At 36.2% G+C, this 17,520-nt stretch overlaps 1 protein-coding gene across 1 annotated transcript in view; it reads left to right on the top strand.

Annotated features, from left to right (window-relative positions):
* mapkapk2a (MAPK activated protein kinase 2a) overlaps nucleotides 1-16,621 on the top strand; it is a 54,108-nt gene extending 37,487 nt beyond the window's left edge. Inside the window, exons 2-10 of the mRNA XM_067430859.1 lie at nucleotides 4,814-4,953; nucleotides 13,179-13,243; nucleotides 13,384-13,463; nucleotides 13,558-13,684; nucleotides 13,776-13,851; nucleotides 13,972-14,096; nucleotides 14,233-14,318; nucleotides 14,431-14,511; nucleotides 14,602-16,621. Coding sequence (XP_067286960.1) covers nucleotides 4,814-4,953; nucleotides 13,179-13,243; nucleotides 13,384-13,463; nucleotides 13,558-13,684; nucleotides 13,776-13,851; nucleotides 13,972-14,096; nucleotides 14,233-14,318; nucleotides 14,431-14,511; nucleotides 14,602-14,751 — 930 coding nt within the window. The 3' untranslated portion in view covers nucleotides 14,752-16,621. The remainder of the gene's footprint in view (nucleotides 1-4,813; nucleotides 4,954-13,178; nucleotides 13,244-13,383; nucleotides 13,464-13,557; nucleotides 13,685-13,775; nucleotides 13,852-13,971; nucleotides 14,097-14,232; nucleotides 14,319-14,430; nucleotides 14,512-14,601) is intronic.
* Nucleotides 16,622-17,520: the final 899 nt, after the last annotated feature.

Raw genomic sequence — 17,520 nt, 5'->3', positions numbered from 1 at the left:
TCTGTATATAACTATTTAAATAATTCGCTTGTGTGTAAGCTGCAACAAAATTACCTCTTTGTAAAAACAGATAATTGTAATGGTTAGGGATGCACCAATGCCTTTTTCCACGAGTCCAATAATGATTCCTGTATTTTCACTGCATTTATAATTTTTGAATATATTGGGTAGAGAAACCAAAAGAAAATGAATCATATTCATTGATTTTAACACACACACACACACACACACACACACACACACACACACACACACACACACACACACACACACACACAGTGGTGGTCAAAATTGTTGGTACCCCTGCCCTGGTAAATATGATGAAAAATGACAGTAAAAAATAAATCTGCATTGTTTGTTCTTTTGATCTTTTATTAAAAAAAATCACAAAAAACCAACCTTTCATTGAAGTAAAATAATTGAAAATGGGAGCTAAATCACATTATTAAATAAATACTTTTCTCCAAAACACGTTGGCCACGATTGTTGGTACCCCTAGAATTTTTTATGAATAAAAATCTTAAGTATATTTACATTCATATTTACATTTTTTAGCACACCAGGGTGACAAGGGACATTAAATTGTCTAGCTATGATGTCTTTTTTCACAGGAGTATACAAATAAGGAGGCACTAAGGCCATATACCCTTAATCATTCATCTCAATGAGTCACATCTGCACATCTCACACAGAATATAATTTTGATGTGCAGCAAAAGATTGATGAGCTTCACAAAATAGAAAGTGGCTGCAGAAGAATAGCTAAAGCATTGAAAATCCTCATTTCCACCATCAGGGCAATAATTAAGTTCCAATCAACTAAAGATGTTACAAATATGCCACAAAAGGATGTTACATTTTTTGTATATTGTTCTAATGCACGGCAAGAGGGACCGTTTGAGTGGACAAAGACTCTCCAAGGATCACTTTTTTTTTTCTTTGCTGGAGGTCCTGCACTTGGACTTGTTCAGATATATGGTATCATGGATTCTAGCAAATACCAAAAGATTAACAATCAACACCTGATGGATTCTGCTAGAAATCTTATAAGGGCCCATGGTTGGATCTTCCATCAGGACAACAATCCAAAACAAACATCAAAATCAACAAACAAATGTGTCACTGAGCACAAAATAAAGCTTCTGCCATAACAGTCCCAGTCCCCTAACCTGAACACTTTAGAGAATGAGTGTGTAATACATTGAACTTTAGTGTAATTCATGAAAATGTTTTGGGTAATAATTATAAAATAATTGGCATGTTTTCAAAAGTTTTAAACAAATTTAGATTTTCATGTTGTCTGCCCACTTACACATCAGATAAGCAACTACAGTGTGAATCTGGACCTTGATGTATGTGAGTTTGAGGAAAAAATAAGGGGTGATATTCTACCAAGATGAACAAAAAAACTTGTTCTGTTGTGCATTATTGAAATGCCACTTTGAAATGAAAAATGTATGTCTGTGCTTGAGAAGAGATGGCTTTGGTCTGGGAGAGGGTTTGTGACTGCCTTTGTCTGGTGTGCAGTATGTGGGTTGCATCAGATTTGTCTGCATTTTCATTGTTGACATGCTACATATTAATATATGTCCATCTTTGTTTACATTTGTGATGCCCATCTTCTCACATTTGTCAAGTAGGTCTGAATAACACCTGTATACTTGGTTGGCATAAAGCAAATACAAGTTCCTAAAAGCTCTGCCAACTAGGCTGGTTTCTCAGGCCTGATGTGGGTGGTGTGCAAAAAGAGGAATCCTGAGACCTCTAAGCTGTCGATCTGGACAAGAGCGAATGCCCCCCCCCCCCCCCCCCCACCCTGCCCAGAGGGATTCTTTCCACTGCTTGTCACACATAACTGTGGTGCAGTACAACATGCCATAATAGTGGCCATCTACTTTAATGAGGGGATAAACCTGAGATTCCAAAGCTATTTCATGTGTTTTTTTTTTGTTTTTGTATCCCATAAGTTTTTTTTGTGCTTTCTATTTATACTTATTCACTCAAGTGCTTTTGTTTGAATGGACAAGAATATCTTTCTATTGTTTCCTTTATGATAGTAAGCATCCTGTGTTCTTTCTTTCATTTGACAAATTTCAATTGTCTCCCTACTCTGCATTTTACAAATATTTGGGATGGGAAAAGATACAATATAATTTGCTATATGCGTAAAATTATTTATGGAAACGACTCAAGGTCAGACTTTTTTAGCAATAAAAAACCCCGTATGCAACCATTTGTGTGGAAACTAGAATCGAGACAGCTAATTTTGCTATATATATCTAACTATTATCCTAAAAGCATCAATTTCAGAAACAAGAGTCTCTAAATCGCTATGCTTAGATATTCCTAGATATTCCAAATTTCTCTTTCCATTTCTTTTCTCTTTCAGAGTTAAAAGAGTGCTATTTTTAACCTCAGTTACCTTTATGACCATACCACATTCGGCTGTCAGTGACTTTACAGGTCTTGGGAATTAGAGTCTGACATTTTCAATTATGTAATTGTTAGCAGTCATAAAACACTGCTCAATTTTACATGGCTCTGAAATGTTATTTGGGAGTGAAAGTGGCTGTTCTCTTAACATTTATGGTGGCATATTTTAAAAGGCCATCCTTTTAAAATGTATGCAGGACATTTATCTCTGCTTAGTGTCTTTACATTTGGGCAAAACCGTAGGCTTGTTAACTGCAGTAAATTACTTTCCTTTATTTTGGGGATTTATGAGGTCACTCTTAAAACACATTTAAAAGAGTAGCACCGCTTCATTTTAGTGCAACCCTGACTCAATACTCAATACGGTACTAAGCTAAGATTTATTTAAATCCCATTTCCTTGGAGGATGATCATCTAAAGAAATCGGCACAATCTCAAAAGATGCATAGTGGACTAGAATCAGTTTTGTCAGGATTGACCACTTTCTGATCATCGAGTTTCTTGACTTACTTATTACATTTACACTTGTGTCACTGTATATACACTACATATAATCTTGTCCTAAGAATTGATACAAACACTGATGACAGCCATGGTTGATCATCAAACCACAACAATTGTGACTTGCCATGACTGAATTCTAGCCAATCCCCAATGGATGATATCAGTTTAAAAATACACGTTCGAATATAACTCTATATAACATTATAATATTCTATCATCTAAAACAGGGGTCACCAACATGGCCCCCAGGTTGCACGCAAGTACCACATGAGTCGCCCGTGGGCCTGTTCTAATAATAGATCACCATAGCGCCACTTACCAGTGAGCTGCATCAAAAAAATAGTTTTTTAAATTTTTTTTTAATTTATTTTTATTTTTTTAATCACACTTGCATTGGTATGAATTTGAAAATTACAATATTTAAATGTTTAATATTAGATTAGAATAACCTTTTCTTCTTGGCAAAGGCATAATTCATAGATTTGGATGTATGTAGAGCTTGTTACCTCTAGAGGGAGGCAGTACTCCAAAATGATCTTTTCAACGGCACCTTCAAATGTGGTTGTTCTGCACTTAAAAACCACTGTTTGTTTGGGGTTTTTTTCCATTCACATTTAACATGTTGCTGCCTTATGCCTTATATAACTCTTTTAAATAATAATAAAAAAGTAAAAAAACATTTTTTTAATTAATCTACATACTATATACCATAATGTCAAAACAAATTTATTTAAAATAAATAAATAATAATAATTACATTAAGTAAAAACTCTTCATACCTTTTTCTGGGACACTTGAAATTTAGTCCATCTAGCTTATATTATGTATATACACTGACCAGGCATAACATTATGACCACCTTCCTAATATTATGTTAGTCCCCATTTTGTTGCCAAAACAGACCTGACCCATTAAGAAATGGACTCCACTAGACCCCTGAAGGTGTGTTGTGGTATGTGGAACCAAGACTATAGCAGGAGATCTTTTACCGTTTCCGTGAACGTTGTATATGGTTTGCAACAATGCTTAGGTAGGAGGTACGTGTCAAATTAACATGGATGGCAGGACCCAAGGTTTCCCAGCAAAACACTGCCCAAAGCATCACACTGCCTCTGCCGACTTACCATAGTGTATTGTGGTGTCATGTGTTCCCCAGGTAATACAGATATCGACCCGGCCATCTACATTATGTTAAAAGAAAACGTGATTCATCAGACCAGGCCACCTTCTGTTGCTCCGTGGTCCAGTTCTGATGCTCACGTGCTAACTGTTGGCACTTTTGACATACAGGGATCAACATGGGCACCCTGACTGGTCTGCAGCTATGCAGCCCCATACGCAACAAACTGTGATACACTGTGTGTATTCTTACACCTTTCTATCACAACCAGCATTCAATTCTTGAGCCAGCCTTTCTCTCTCTATATGCATATATACTGACCACTGCAGACTGGAAACACTCAACAAGAGCTGCAGTTTTGGAGATTCTCTTACCTATTCGTCTAGCCATCAAACTCGCTTAAATCCTTATGCTTGCCCATTTTTCCTGCTTCTAACAAATCAGCTTTGAGGACAAAATATTTACTTACTGCCTAATATTTCTCACCCACTAACAGTGATGGAGATAATCAGTGTAATTCTCTTCACCTGTCAGTGGTCATAATGTTATGCCTGATCTCTGTGTGTGTGTGTGTGTGTGTGTGTGTGTGTGTGTGTGTGTGTGTGTATATGTGTGTATATGTTAATATAATATAATAATTATTGTGCCCCCCAATATGTCATTATGTTTTGCTTTGTTCTATTATTATTATTATTATTATTAATAGTAAATCTTTTTTCACAAACTTTAGTAAATTGTCTTTTTCATCCTCTTGTAGATGCTTCATGACTGTCCCAAAGCTAGACGAGAGGTGGAGATGCACTGGCGGGCTTCATCCTGTACCCATATCGTCAGAATTGTTGACGTCTATGAAAATCTCTACCAAAACAGGAAGTGCCTTCTTATTGTAATGGAGTGGTGAGTCATCATCTTCTGCTGTCTTCAGTAAAGATATCAAAATGCCCTATTTTTTGTGGTCATTTCCATTTTCACTTCCTTTTTGATCAACTTTCCATTCATAAGCAATTTACAATTCTGTGAATATGAATGTTCCATTCACAAACGGTTCACCTAGAGCAACCCTAGTTTAGGTTATATTTGCTCCATGGTAAATGCTGATCAACATTATGGCAAGGCACTATCTTTACTTCCTTGTTCATACCAACTTGGTATTAAACATGGACAGTAAAAGAAATGGACAGAGCGATCCCATTGACTTCAACAGCAGAAAATGAGGCCAATCAGAGGCACTCACTTCCTGATGGCTGAGCGAACTGCACAGGCTCAGACTGAGCTTGACGACGTAGATGTGACGTAAGCCTCCTGTCTGACAGTTGTAGGTCTTCTAGTAGTTGTGGAAAGTAAAATCTGAATCACATTGTTTAAATATTTTCTCCCTTTGCTTTTGGCTCACTATCGGCTTCTCTCCATTCTTCTCCCTTGACTTTATCAGACTTTGTTTCCACGTCCCCCCGACTGTCTCATAGACAGTAAAAGATTGCCTTTGAGCGTCTCCTCCTGTCTATGGTAATTTCTCAACTGTGCAACAGAGTCGCGTTGTTTATGACGCAATCAATAGCCAATTTTTATAAAAACAGCTTCTACGGGGCAATAGTGTAAGATACAAGGTAATGGAGCCTTTATGCATTGTCGTGTTTCTTTATAAATAAACAATGGACAAATGGAGTCTTTAAACACCGAAGATGTAAAGTTATTCACTGTCAAAGTGACTCAAAAATGAATGGGAGTCAATGGGATACTAACAGCAGGTGATGGCTTGGTTAGCAATGGCCGCTCCTATGGGTGGAACGCTTTCCGAGTGCTAGATTACCCCCTTGGTATCCTTTGCTGTTGTGGCCCTTATCCCTAACCATCCGGCTGTAAAACATATGAATAAAATCATCAGGCATTTGTTTTTGCCATAAATACAAGTTTGAATATATTGGCGCGAACGCTTAAAGGGGAAGCGATAACGCATCCTTAGGAGCGCCACTAATTAAGGCCCCACCTACAACAATTGGTAGGAACTCCCGACTGGAACCATTGAAAATTAAACATAAATAACAATGAAAGGGTAACATTAAGTTTTGATGAAGTTAACACATTTACAAAAATATTTCTTTCAACACAAATAAGTTAAGGTAAAATAAAATAATAAAAGTAGGATGACATAAAATAAAAAGTCACAAGCAACTGGCTACACAGTGAATCCATGAGAAATCCCTCTAAATCTCGCAGTTATATCTCAATCCACTGGGTGGCGTTGTGGAGCAGGTTAATAAGTTAAGTGCATTTGATCACAATGTCGTCGTCTGCCTCGCAATGTTTGGAATTACTTCAATGAAAATTGAAAATGCTGTTACAAAATGGAGTTACTTTTGATGAAATCAATTACTGAAACTGAGTTATAATGATATCACCACCACAAACGAGAATCACATGAAATCCAAACACCAGTGGAATGAGCGATCACTGCTCAGGAGTGCAGGTAAGCTCATCTGAAGGCTACCCCGAGTGAGACAGAGATAACTTATGATAGCAAAATGATCTTGAGACAAATGCTTCCTTTAAAGTTCTTTGAGGGTTTATGAACAGAAAACACAAAGTTCTTCACTCAAACTTCACTTAACGTTAACCGTTATCTTTGTCTCTGCAACGCCTGTCAGTGGCGCATTTTCTCAACCGAGAAAAATATCATAATCCAATAACATTATAGTTTCTCTCTACATGAAAATGTGAAACAATACAAAGTAAACACATCAGCCATATCAAACACACACACACACACACACAGGTCGGTAGGCTATAGCACGCGCGTGCGTGCGTGCGTGTGCGTGTGCGTGTGTGTGTGTGTGTGTATGTCATGCTAACTGACGCGCTCTGCGCTCGTTCTCCTTGAGCTTATAATGCTTTTGTTCTTTAGACATGTTTTTACACACTGTTTAATGTTTTAAAAACCTTAACATATAACGTAAGCATGTTGTGTACATTGCCTAATCATAAGCTTGTTCAGAAATGGTGACGACATGTTTAGAGAAAAAAAGAAATAAACGTCTCTCTAATTTTCTCAAAATACCTAATTTAAATAAACGAATATTCGAATATTCGATTTTTATGAGCCCAAATATTCGAATACAATATTTTGGGAAAATGCCCATCCCTAGTTTTTATATACAAGTATAGTCATTATTATGGGAACACAACGTCAAATCACTTCCTGTTTTATCGGTAACATTTGGCCAATTGCAGTCTGAGTAGATATTTCATGATAAATATAATGACTTGACATTTGCGATGCACTGAGCATTGTGTCTGTCTCTCCTGAATTGCATTGTCATGAAAACCTTGATTCATTTAGTTACTCTTTTTACACAGCCCCTTAACTCATTTGTATTGTTTTGTCAAGGTTTCGTTGCCTCATATGTGTAAATAGTTTACCAGCAGGTGTTTGGAGGTTACTTACGGTAAACACTCATACACCTTTGTGCCTCTTTCATGTTTGAGTGAATTGAAAAGTCCCTTGTCTGATGACGTAACTCCTTAGTTGTTGACCTCTCCTTATAGACTTCAAGTTGCATAACCAGATGCTGTTGTTTCCCACACTTTTGACATGTATGATAGCTGGTACCAACCTTCTCTGCCTACCACCATTGTGTAGTCCTCGCCTCGACAAGGCAGTTGAACCCAGGTTGCTTCATTGGGACGGTCCCTGCTGTAACAAATGCAAGTCGAATGGATGCAAGTTCTCATATAATGACACAAAATAATCATGTTTTGGTTAAGTCTGCAATAGATTACTTCAATTGCATACTACTGATTTTAGAGTTCAGGGAAGAAAGAAGGGAACAGTTGTTAAAGTGGAAAGTGTTTTAAGTATTTTTTATTTTTTTTGTACAGACCTATTTATTTATAGATCTATCATTCAATCAGAGTTTTGAATCAATTAACTGAACAGCTTTTCCCGCAGGATTTTGTGAGACAATGGGGATGGACCTCGGCATGCATAAACAATACTGGTAGAAAATATTGTACAATGCATCAATCTGGTGCTCTTTGAGAGTTAAAAATGAAAGAGATCCAACCCATTTCCAATGTTCAAATTACACAAGGGAATAAAAAGTCTTTACATAAAATAAATGTAAATGAAACATTAATATTTTTTAAGTAGGCTATATTATTTTAGATTAGGAAATTATAAAACATTCGTCTTAAATTCTTCACTTGCAAGAGTTAAACCATTGAGCTGTTTTTTTAGCTGTTTTTTGGTGGAAACATGCAGATTCAGTGAAAAAAGGTTTACAAATGCACCTCATTACAAATCAGGTGAGATACTGCAATTATCTGTCCTCAGAGATGTTGGAAATTATGTGAATGTGCCAATAATTTGTAACCTGTTCCAGTTGCGTTTCCAAAAGCAAGTAAAACTCACAGCACATGCAGAGATGGAGTTTGCTGCATTGACTGAGCTGCTCTGATACGCAGATGACATCGGATCATGAGCTGATTGCGTAAGCAAAGTGCACGCTTCGCTTTGAAACGCGACGCAACAAACGAAACTTATTTCAATAATTCATTCCCTTTTGTGATGTTCAAAAGGACATTAAGCCATATCACTCTTTTGATTTGTTTGTTTGACATTTAATGCTTTGCCACAAAACACAACATCAAAAACATTTTATGTTACTGCAAAAACGAAATAATATTTCCGCTTCATTATGAAACTGGCAGGCTTTTGAGAGTCTTGGTGATTTAAATGGAATGCCGCTGAAACAGTTTGATAGCAATTTACCAACGCTAACCATATTTTATTTTTAAATTTAAACTCAAGGTGCTATTAAAATATTTTAATGTTCTCAACTAGTCCAACAATGTAATACAAATAAAATATAGTATTTTAAAATCATTTCAATATTCATCTTGTAGTTTAGTTTTATATTGCCTTCTACCTCATTGTGTATATTTTGTCAATAAAGAGTTTAAATGAAAAACCAGTACAAAAATTTCAACCGGTTAAAGTTTTTATTGTACGGTTTCTACAAGGCTACTGTGATTGGCATAAAAAGCAGTCTAAACATCAAAACATGCACATTTTTAGCACAATGTTTATATGTATAATCTTGAAATTAAATTACTTTTAGTAATATAAGATTTTAAACATATAAGCCAAAATTAAATATGCAACCAGACCTTGCCCTAAATGCATAATATTTGCATGGTGGAGAATTTACTTTTATACTGATTTTTCTCATCATATGATATTTCATGACTCCATCTCACCTAGTTTCACCATGATTTGACTAGCTGAATTGCATGCTTTTACTGAATACATCAAAGGGATGCGCTTGGCCTTGAACTCGCACACCTTTATTGTATCAGAAATCACACCTCCCAGTTTCTTTTTTATTTTTATTCTTTTGGTGTCATGTATGTGCTGACTAGCATGTTTTTACTGCCTGTTTTGTAGGAAATCAAACTGCACTTGTCACCACTGTTCAACAGCACAAAGTGCATTACAAAGTGTGTTTGAAAAATGTTAGGCTTTTTGGGAAAGGTTTTTTTTTTTTTTTGAGGTTAGAAATATACGTTTTTTTTTAGGGATGGGATGTGCAAGGATAATCTTCACTAGGCTTTTAATGAATGGTTATCTTGTCTTAGCGGTCATTTTCTAATAAAAGTCAACACCACTTTCTAGAGAATGTTTTTGTTTAGTGTTTTCAGCACTGTCTATCAGTGTCTGAAGTTTCATTTTTAAAGGGGCAGTTGGCTTTCTATGCTTTCTATTCTATTCCAAGTTTTTTTGGGCAAAACTTGGCTTTCTATGCAGTAGCAATGTTTTTTTCTTTTGTTTTTTCTTCTTCACTCCATTACTGGCCAAGCTGTCAAAAGACAATGCTTGCATGTAAATTTACTGTTAATTCATAATACTGTAAGTAATATTCCTTCTATGATACACACTCTACAAGTTTATTAGTAAGATGATTATTTTATCTTGTGAAGAGACAGTCTTTGATGTGGAACACTGCAGTCTGACAAATGGCTTCTGGTGACTGACAGATAGAGTATCTATTATGTGAGGACTAATTTTGTGTAATATAAACGTTACAGATATTTAGAGTATTTTTAGCAGAACCATTTTGTGTAAGCTAGCCTTTGCATGTAGTCTTCGGACTGGAGGTTGTTCACATCCTTGTGTTCTCCAGAAATGTTAAAGGTCCCATGGCATGATATTTTCATTTTATGAGTTTTTTAAACATTAGTACAAGTTCCCCTAGCCTGAATATTGTCCCCACATGGCTAGAAATGTTAATTGGTGTAAAATGAGTTCTGGCTGTCTTTCTCTGCCTTTGAGAAAATGAGAGCCCAGATGAGCGGATCTTGAATTCTCCTGTCATGACGTGATAACAGAGAATTAGTAGAGAATGGGTTCAGTTTATCATTTGCGATGTCAGCACTGCACCGGCTTTACCATATGGATTCGACAGCACCACCACAAACAGTGAATAACAGTGTTCATTAATGCCTGATCTGGAATCAGTGATTTCTGATGTGTAGCTAATCATTCAAGTTCACACAGACTTTCTTTCTAAATCGTTTATTACTGTCAGTCCCGTCGCTGGCCGTCTTGATGCATCAGTGAATCAAGCCAGTGACTAAAACGATCAACTTCGTCGTTTTTGTTAGTAGCATAACACAAATCTGTTATTTAAATGATTAAACTACAGAGAGAGATCAAAGAACACTCTTTATAATGTTCGGATCTGTCAATCACTCATATATCTGCAGTGCACACTTGTCCAAACTGCCGTTATAATGACGCTGTTATGCTCAACAGAAGCTCTTACTGTATTGATGTCAATGCCATGTTTGTTGTTAGCTGTGGTGAAAGGATTTTGTGAGACAAATAACGTTGCAAAGTTCACTCATGTTTATTCAGAGCTCTCAGATACAAACAAAATAAACGTGAGCTCTGTACAATAATACTTTCTCAGCAATCTTTCCCCAGCTCTGTCTCTCTCTCGACTGGCAGTGAGTGCTGCTGCTCGCCTCACTAAACCACGCCCCCTCTGTAATCTCATTTCAAATGCAAAGATGTCAGCCAATCACAACAGTGGATGTTTTCACTGAAGTCTCGCAGCAGACACGCCCCTTGAAACAGCATTCAAGACACAGGGCTAATATCAGTATAGAAAAAAATGACTTTTATTTCTCAATTATGAAATGTTTTATGTAAAAACCATACTAACAATATATGTACACCTCAGAAAACATAAAAAAAATAAAATCCATGCCATGGGACCTTTAATGATGTTTTCATCGAAGTGAACATAAGGAGTCAACTCTGTTTTTACTTGACCTCTCACTGCTTTACATTTCTACACAATTCAATTGTATGTACATTACTGACTTGCTTTGACTCTTTAAATGTCACAAATGCTCTTTATTTAAATGATAAAGTAATAAATCAATTTTTTATTAAGAGCAATATTGTTTATGGATGATGCAAGATTTCATACATCATTTTGATGTAAGAGACTCAGGGAAGTGTAGTATTTCTTTAGAAACGTTGATTCTTTCCCTGATTGTCTGACAGAAATTAGTGTGTGAGTAGCTTCCAGACATGAGTGATGGTGTGGTATTTGTGGCTCATGGGGTATCATCATTACCATCTTATAGAATCATCAATATATCACTGCTGTTAGTCATAATACAAATATTAAGATACGCTGGCTGAAGGTATATATCGTAGACTGCAAAAGATCATGAATGGATTACAAGAAATCAGGTTATAGAGGCATCCAGCTACTCAGCTCACAGGAAACAGAATCTACAGGTCATCAGAACTGAGTGTGCAGCAGGTGATGGAAATGGAAAATGCCAACACTGTTGTTTAGCTTCAAATATGGCTTTTCTAAGAAAAATTATACACTAAAATGATGATGTAACACAACTTTACAGTGGGGCTTTAGTGGTTTGTACCATAAAACACATGCCTTTCAATATTCAACGCTTAACACACACACACACACACACAAATATATATATATATATATATATATATATATATATATATATATATATATATATATATATATATATATATATATATACATAACACACACACACACACTTTTAGCTATAGTGTGTATATATCGCTTGTCTGGGACACAGTGTCGGGATTAGTGAGACTGAAAGTGGTGAAACGTGTTGTGGTTGTTCATAGCCCCTTCTCACAGTGAGCTTTCTCAGTCAGACTCATACTGCGTTTTTCTATCTCTGTCAGGCGTTTGAAGATTTCACGTGAAACTGACTGCAGTTCTAGGTGAGCTGTAGAAATGAAACTAAACATGCACGCCGTGGCCCATAGTGGAGATATGAGAACAGCACAATTCTTCGTATTTGCTTAGATGTGCCATTATCAGCAGCACACTGTGTACTCCTTTCAAATTAGTTGCTTTGTTTTATTACAATAATGGATGTGCAAGCACCACGTCAAGTAGATTAAATTTGGGTTTTAAATCATTGTCCTATGAACAAAATCATAACAATGCAGTCTTAAGCGGATCTCTCCTTTGTATCCCTTTTCTCTCTTCCCTCATCTTCCTCTCTTTTGGGTTGAGAGAAACTCTTTCTATGCCCACTGACCCAATTTCTCATAACTGGCAAATTTTCAAGAAATGGAGCTCACCCGACTTGCACACCCAGCAGTGGTTTGCTTGTCGGAAATGATAACCACAATGATTACACGGGGACATGGGTGAAAAGATCCCCCCTTCATGTGGTTTTTATATGTATTTGATCAAAGTTATTTGTATGCAAGTTTCGGTGGTAGGTCAGCACGTGTATGTCTGGCAGTCTACAATCAGAATTTGCTTTTTAGAAGAAACATATGTTACATATGTCACTAATTGTTACAGCTAATTTATTTCACAATTTCTATTTCAAATCCACTGTGGTTTGGCTGAATGTACTGCTACTTAAATTTCAGATGTTGTTTTTAATAATAATAAAATATATATCTTAGTCTTTCCACTTAACTATGTATTAATGTCATATAATGTTTTATAAATAATAATAAAAATAATAAAAAGTTACTTGTGTTTTGTGATATGCCAGTTAATTTGAGTTTTTTATGTGTTTTGAAGCATGGATGGAGGCGAGCTGTTCAGTCGGATTCAGGACAGAGGGGACCAGGCATTCACAGAGAGAGGCAAGTTGTCTACTCTCTTGCTTTGCAAATCATATACATTTATATAAATCCGTTTAAAAATGCCCAAATACTAATTAGGATTTTTGCCACAATTGTGTGTTTAATATTTTGTCTGATTTCTTATTCTGTTGTCTTTTCAGAGGCTTCTGATATCATGAAGAGTATAGGAGAGGCCATTCAGTATTTACATGCGATAAACATCGCACACCGAGATGTCAAGGTAAGTGTCTTATAATGACCACTACTGAAATGATGGAAAGTGGTTTGCCTTCCTCATTTTCTTTACTGATTATGTCTGTAAATCCACTTTGCAGCCAGAGAACCTCTTATATACCTCTAAAAGGCCCACTGCCCTTCTCAAACTGACAGACTTTGGGTTTGCAAAGGAAACGACCACACACAACTCTCTGGCGACCCCTTGCTATACTCCTTATTATGTTGGTAAGAATATCATAATCAGTACTTAGATGTTGATTAAATAGATTTTTTTTCCCCCACTCGTGAAACCTTTCCATCCTTTTTCATGTTATAGCCCCAGAGGTTCTTGGTCCAGAAAAGTATGACAAGTCCTGTGACATGTGGTCTTTGGGTGTCATCATGTATATTCTGTAAGTGAATCTGTCTCGTATGTTATGCATACACCATTTTTCTCTGTTTAAATGTTTTGTCACTCCTGACCTTTAAAGTATGTCTAATATAGTAAAATTCTCACTTTACTCAACTTCCAGGCTCTGTGGTTACCCACCTTTTTATTCCAACCATGGATTGGCTATATCCCCTGGTATGAAGAAACGAATTCGTATGGGACAATACGAGTTTCCAAATCCTGAGTGGTCGGAAGTGTCAGAGGAAGGTATCTATCAAGTTCCTGTTTTGTGAAAGTGACTTGAGAAACCGTTCCTAGAATGCTGTTATCTTCAAGTCATTTGCTTTGCACATTTCTAAGAATGATTATAGATTTGAGTGACTCAGTCTTCCTATTTTATTAGCTAAACAGCTCATCAGAACATTACTGAAAACTGAGCCAACACAGAGGATGACCATTACAGAGTTCATGAACCACCCTTGGATCAATGTGAGTAAATGTTTGCATTATTTAATATACGTTGTGGTGATCATGACAAATGGGTCTTCTTTGTACATTATATTTGGCTTACTATGTTATGTGGTTCTTTGTGTGGCTATAGCAATCAATGGAGGTACCACAGACGCCGCTACACACCAGCCGTGTTCTGAAAGAAGAGAAAGACACATGGGAGGATGTCAAGGTGAGGCCTCCTCCGACACAAAAGGCTTTTCAGAACATTACTGTACTTGAGATCCATATCTTAATTCATGTTAATATCTCTATTTCATAGGAGGAAATGACTAGTGCCTTGGCAACAATGAGAGTTGACTATGAGCAAATCAAAATCAAGACGATTGAAGACTCATCCAATCCGCTGCTGATGAAGAGGAGAAAGAAAGCCAAAAATATGGCTCCTGAAAATGAGACGCCTGCTTGCTAAGGACACGTTCACTCTGTTGCACATGCGCACACACATTTTACACTCGTATAATAGTTGAAAAGTTTGATTTAAGGAAGCAATAACTCAACAAAAAAAACAAAGTTAAAACAAGAGGTTTGTTTTTTTTATTTCTTTTTAATCACTCAACATCTGTAACTAATACACCACTTTGCTACCAAAAGAGGGGCTGTACAATTATGAGACAAAACTATTCATTTTGGAGTTGTGAAGCAGCCGGCATCCACTAAGTTGCTCCTTAAAGTGTTCACGAGTACTGTTTTTCACATTGTGTTTAGTGGGGTAATCAGAATGCTAATTTAGTTACCTTTCTTTTGCATTTTATTTTTCCTGTTTCTCATTTTTAAACAAAATCAAAAGCCATCGGTACATGAGTTCATGAGTTATACACACATTTACCACTGTTTGTTTTAAAAATGTTCAGAGTTACGGGATGGCTTGTAAAAAAGTTTCCCTGGAATAGCATGATTATTCAGTTTCCTTTGTTCTGCTCATGTTCTGAGGGGCCTCTGCATAATGCTTGCTTTCCTTTTTGTTCTTCATTACATTTGTCATTCATTTCTGCACTTGAATGCTCTTTTACAGTAAGACTAGTTCCAAGAGACGCTGTCAGTACTGGTGTCCAGACGAACTGTATTTCTGAAATGACTCTTTGAATGTAGATACACTCTGTTCTTTACTGTGAAATTGTTTGTCAGTATTGTTCAGGGTCCTGTCAAGTATATCTTTTTTGAGCTTTAGAGCCAATTAGCCTTATGTTGGTCATCAGATTAAGAGGAAAAAATATCATACTGCTTTGCTTTCACCTTGGTATTTGATAAAGCTTATCATGGGAAGCCAGTTCAGCACATTTTTTTTCAGCCCTCTTCTTAATTCATGCTCTGCGATACGCTTATTGCACACTGCTTTGGGTGCACACTTCTTTGATTTGCCTCGAATCGATTCTATGCATATTTGTGTCCAGCTGGTTTTTCCTTAGAGATTTGTAAAGAATGTTAACCGATGCTGGCATTTCGTTTCACATGTACCTACTAAAATAACCTGTAGACATAGTCACCACCCTGAACCGCAAAGTCCGTTTGTATTTTTTTTAAAGTGTATAATGAATGAATTATGAAACGGGATCTTTGTGAAAGGGATTAAGTTGGTTGTTCTTTTGGCTCTGGAATGAACATACTGTGTTTGATAACTGTCGACTGTACTCTTCATTATGCCAGTGCATTTTTGTTTGTGTGTACTTTCCATGCCTACCATGCAGTAAGTGTTTGAAAGCAGCTTATAGGTTACCAGGTGTTTGATAAAGGAACAAAGAAATGCCCCTTTGACTTAAGGCCTTGTGTTATTGAAATGTTTAAGGGAATCCTGTGCAACCAATGGACTGAGCTGCACTGATTGATGTATTCTGAAAGGTTGTCCTTTTTTTTTTTTTTCTATATCGTTTTTTTTTTTTAACTGAACTGTATAATTCATATTTGTCTTGTGATTAATCATCTTTTTAAGGACATGATTTAATGCTCACAATGTCGAACATGTAGAGTATACTCTCAAATAGCAGATATCTCCCAAATGATTTCAGTGCCCCTCTTGCAAATAATGCATATTTTTAGTCAAGTCTGGAAACTTGATGTTGGCATTTTCTTTGATATTGCCACTTAAGATCTTTCCTGTCCCTAATGCATTCATTTCTCAAAGCAAAGACTACAATTTGAGAAAAGTTGAAAAACCGACTAGAATTCCCACAACATTTTATACTAACCGGAAAATGGTGATATACGTCTAGTTTTTAGTATCTGACTGCTGTACGTATGTCTTGGTCTGCTTCAACTTTGGATTAAAACACCAAAAAAACCAACTGCCTGTGTCTCATTTAAACATAGGTTTATGTTATGACCATCATTCCTAGTATGAACAGTATCTCATCTATATTTTATGTCTTTTTTTTAATTAAAAAATGTTTTTATCATACCAACTTGCCTCTTAAAACCTCTTATTCACTTTGAGATTGATTATGCACAGTCGTGTAATCATTCTCATCTTCCAAACCAATTAATAAAATCCTGACATTTTATGACGTTTAAAGATCCTTGATTCATAACTGATTTCACATTTTCCCATCCTCTGTTAGCCTTGCCTGCCCTGATGGGAATTTAGAATGGCCTAAGGTGGCCCTTTTTAAAATGCAGTATTTTCCTTAAAGGGACAGTTTACCCAAAAATGTTATTCTGTCATCTTATCATACTCACCTTAAGTTTTTCCAAAACTATGAATTTTTATTACAACACACAATATATTTTAAAGAATATGTGTAACCAAACAGTTGATGGACCCCATGACTTGGTTTACTTTCTCCCCATATTATGTGGGGCCCATCAACTTACACTTTTTATACTTAAAAAGTGTTACACTTTTTATTATTTTTTATTATTCAGCAGAAAAAAATAATTTGTACAGGATTGAAACAACTTCAGGGTGAGCAAATTCCAGCATTTTTGTTAAGCTAAGGGGAACATCCACATTAAGACTCGACTTGTTCTCCCTTTCATTCTTTATATGCTATGCTTCTGAATCTGGGTTGTTGTGTGAGAGGCCGACATCTTGCTGTTGACTCTACTAATCACACATCGCAATTTAAGTGTACTTCCATTATTTTTCTTAGCAGTACTTTTTTTTCTAATACTTAATACTTTATTCATATTTAATTATGATTCTATCTGTGGCCTCTTCAGTTTCACTCAGCTCTTTGAAGTTTTG

This window comes from Pseudorasbora parva, chromosome 22 (genome assembly GCF_024679245.1).
Source record: "Pseudorasbora parva isolate DD20220531a chromosome 22, ASM2467924v1, whole genome shotgun sequence".
Lineage (NCBI taxonomy): Eukaryota > Metazoa > Chordata > Actinopteri > Cypriniformes > Gobionidae > Pseudorasbora > Pseudorasbora parva.
The sequence above is the reverse complement of the archived record's forward strand: the minus strand, read 5'-3'. Positions and strand labels throughout refer to the sequence as shown.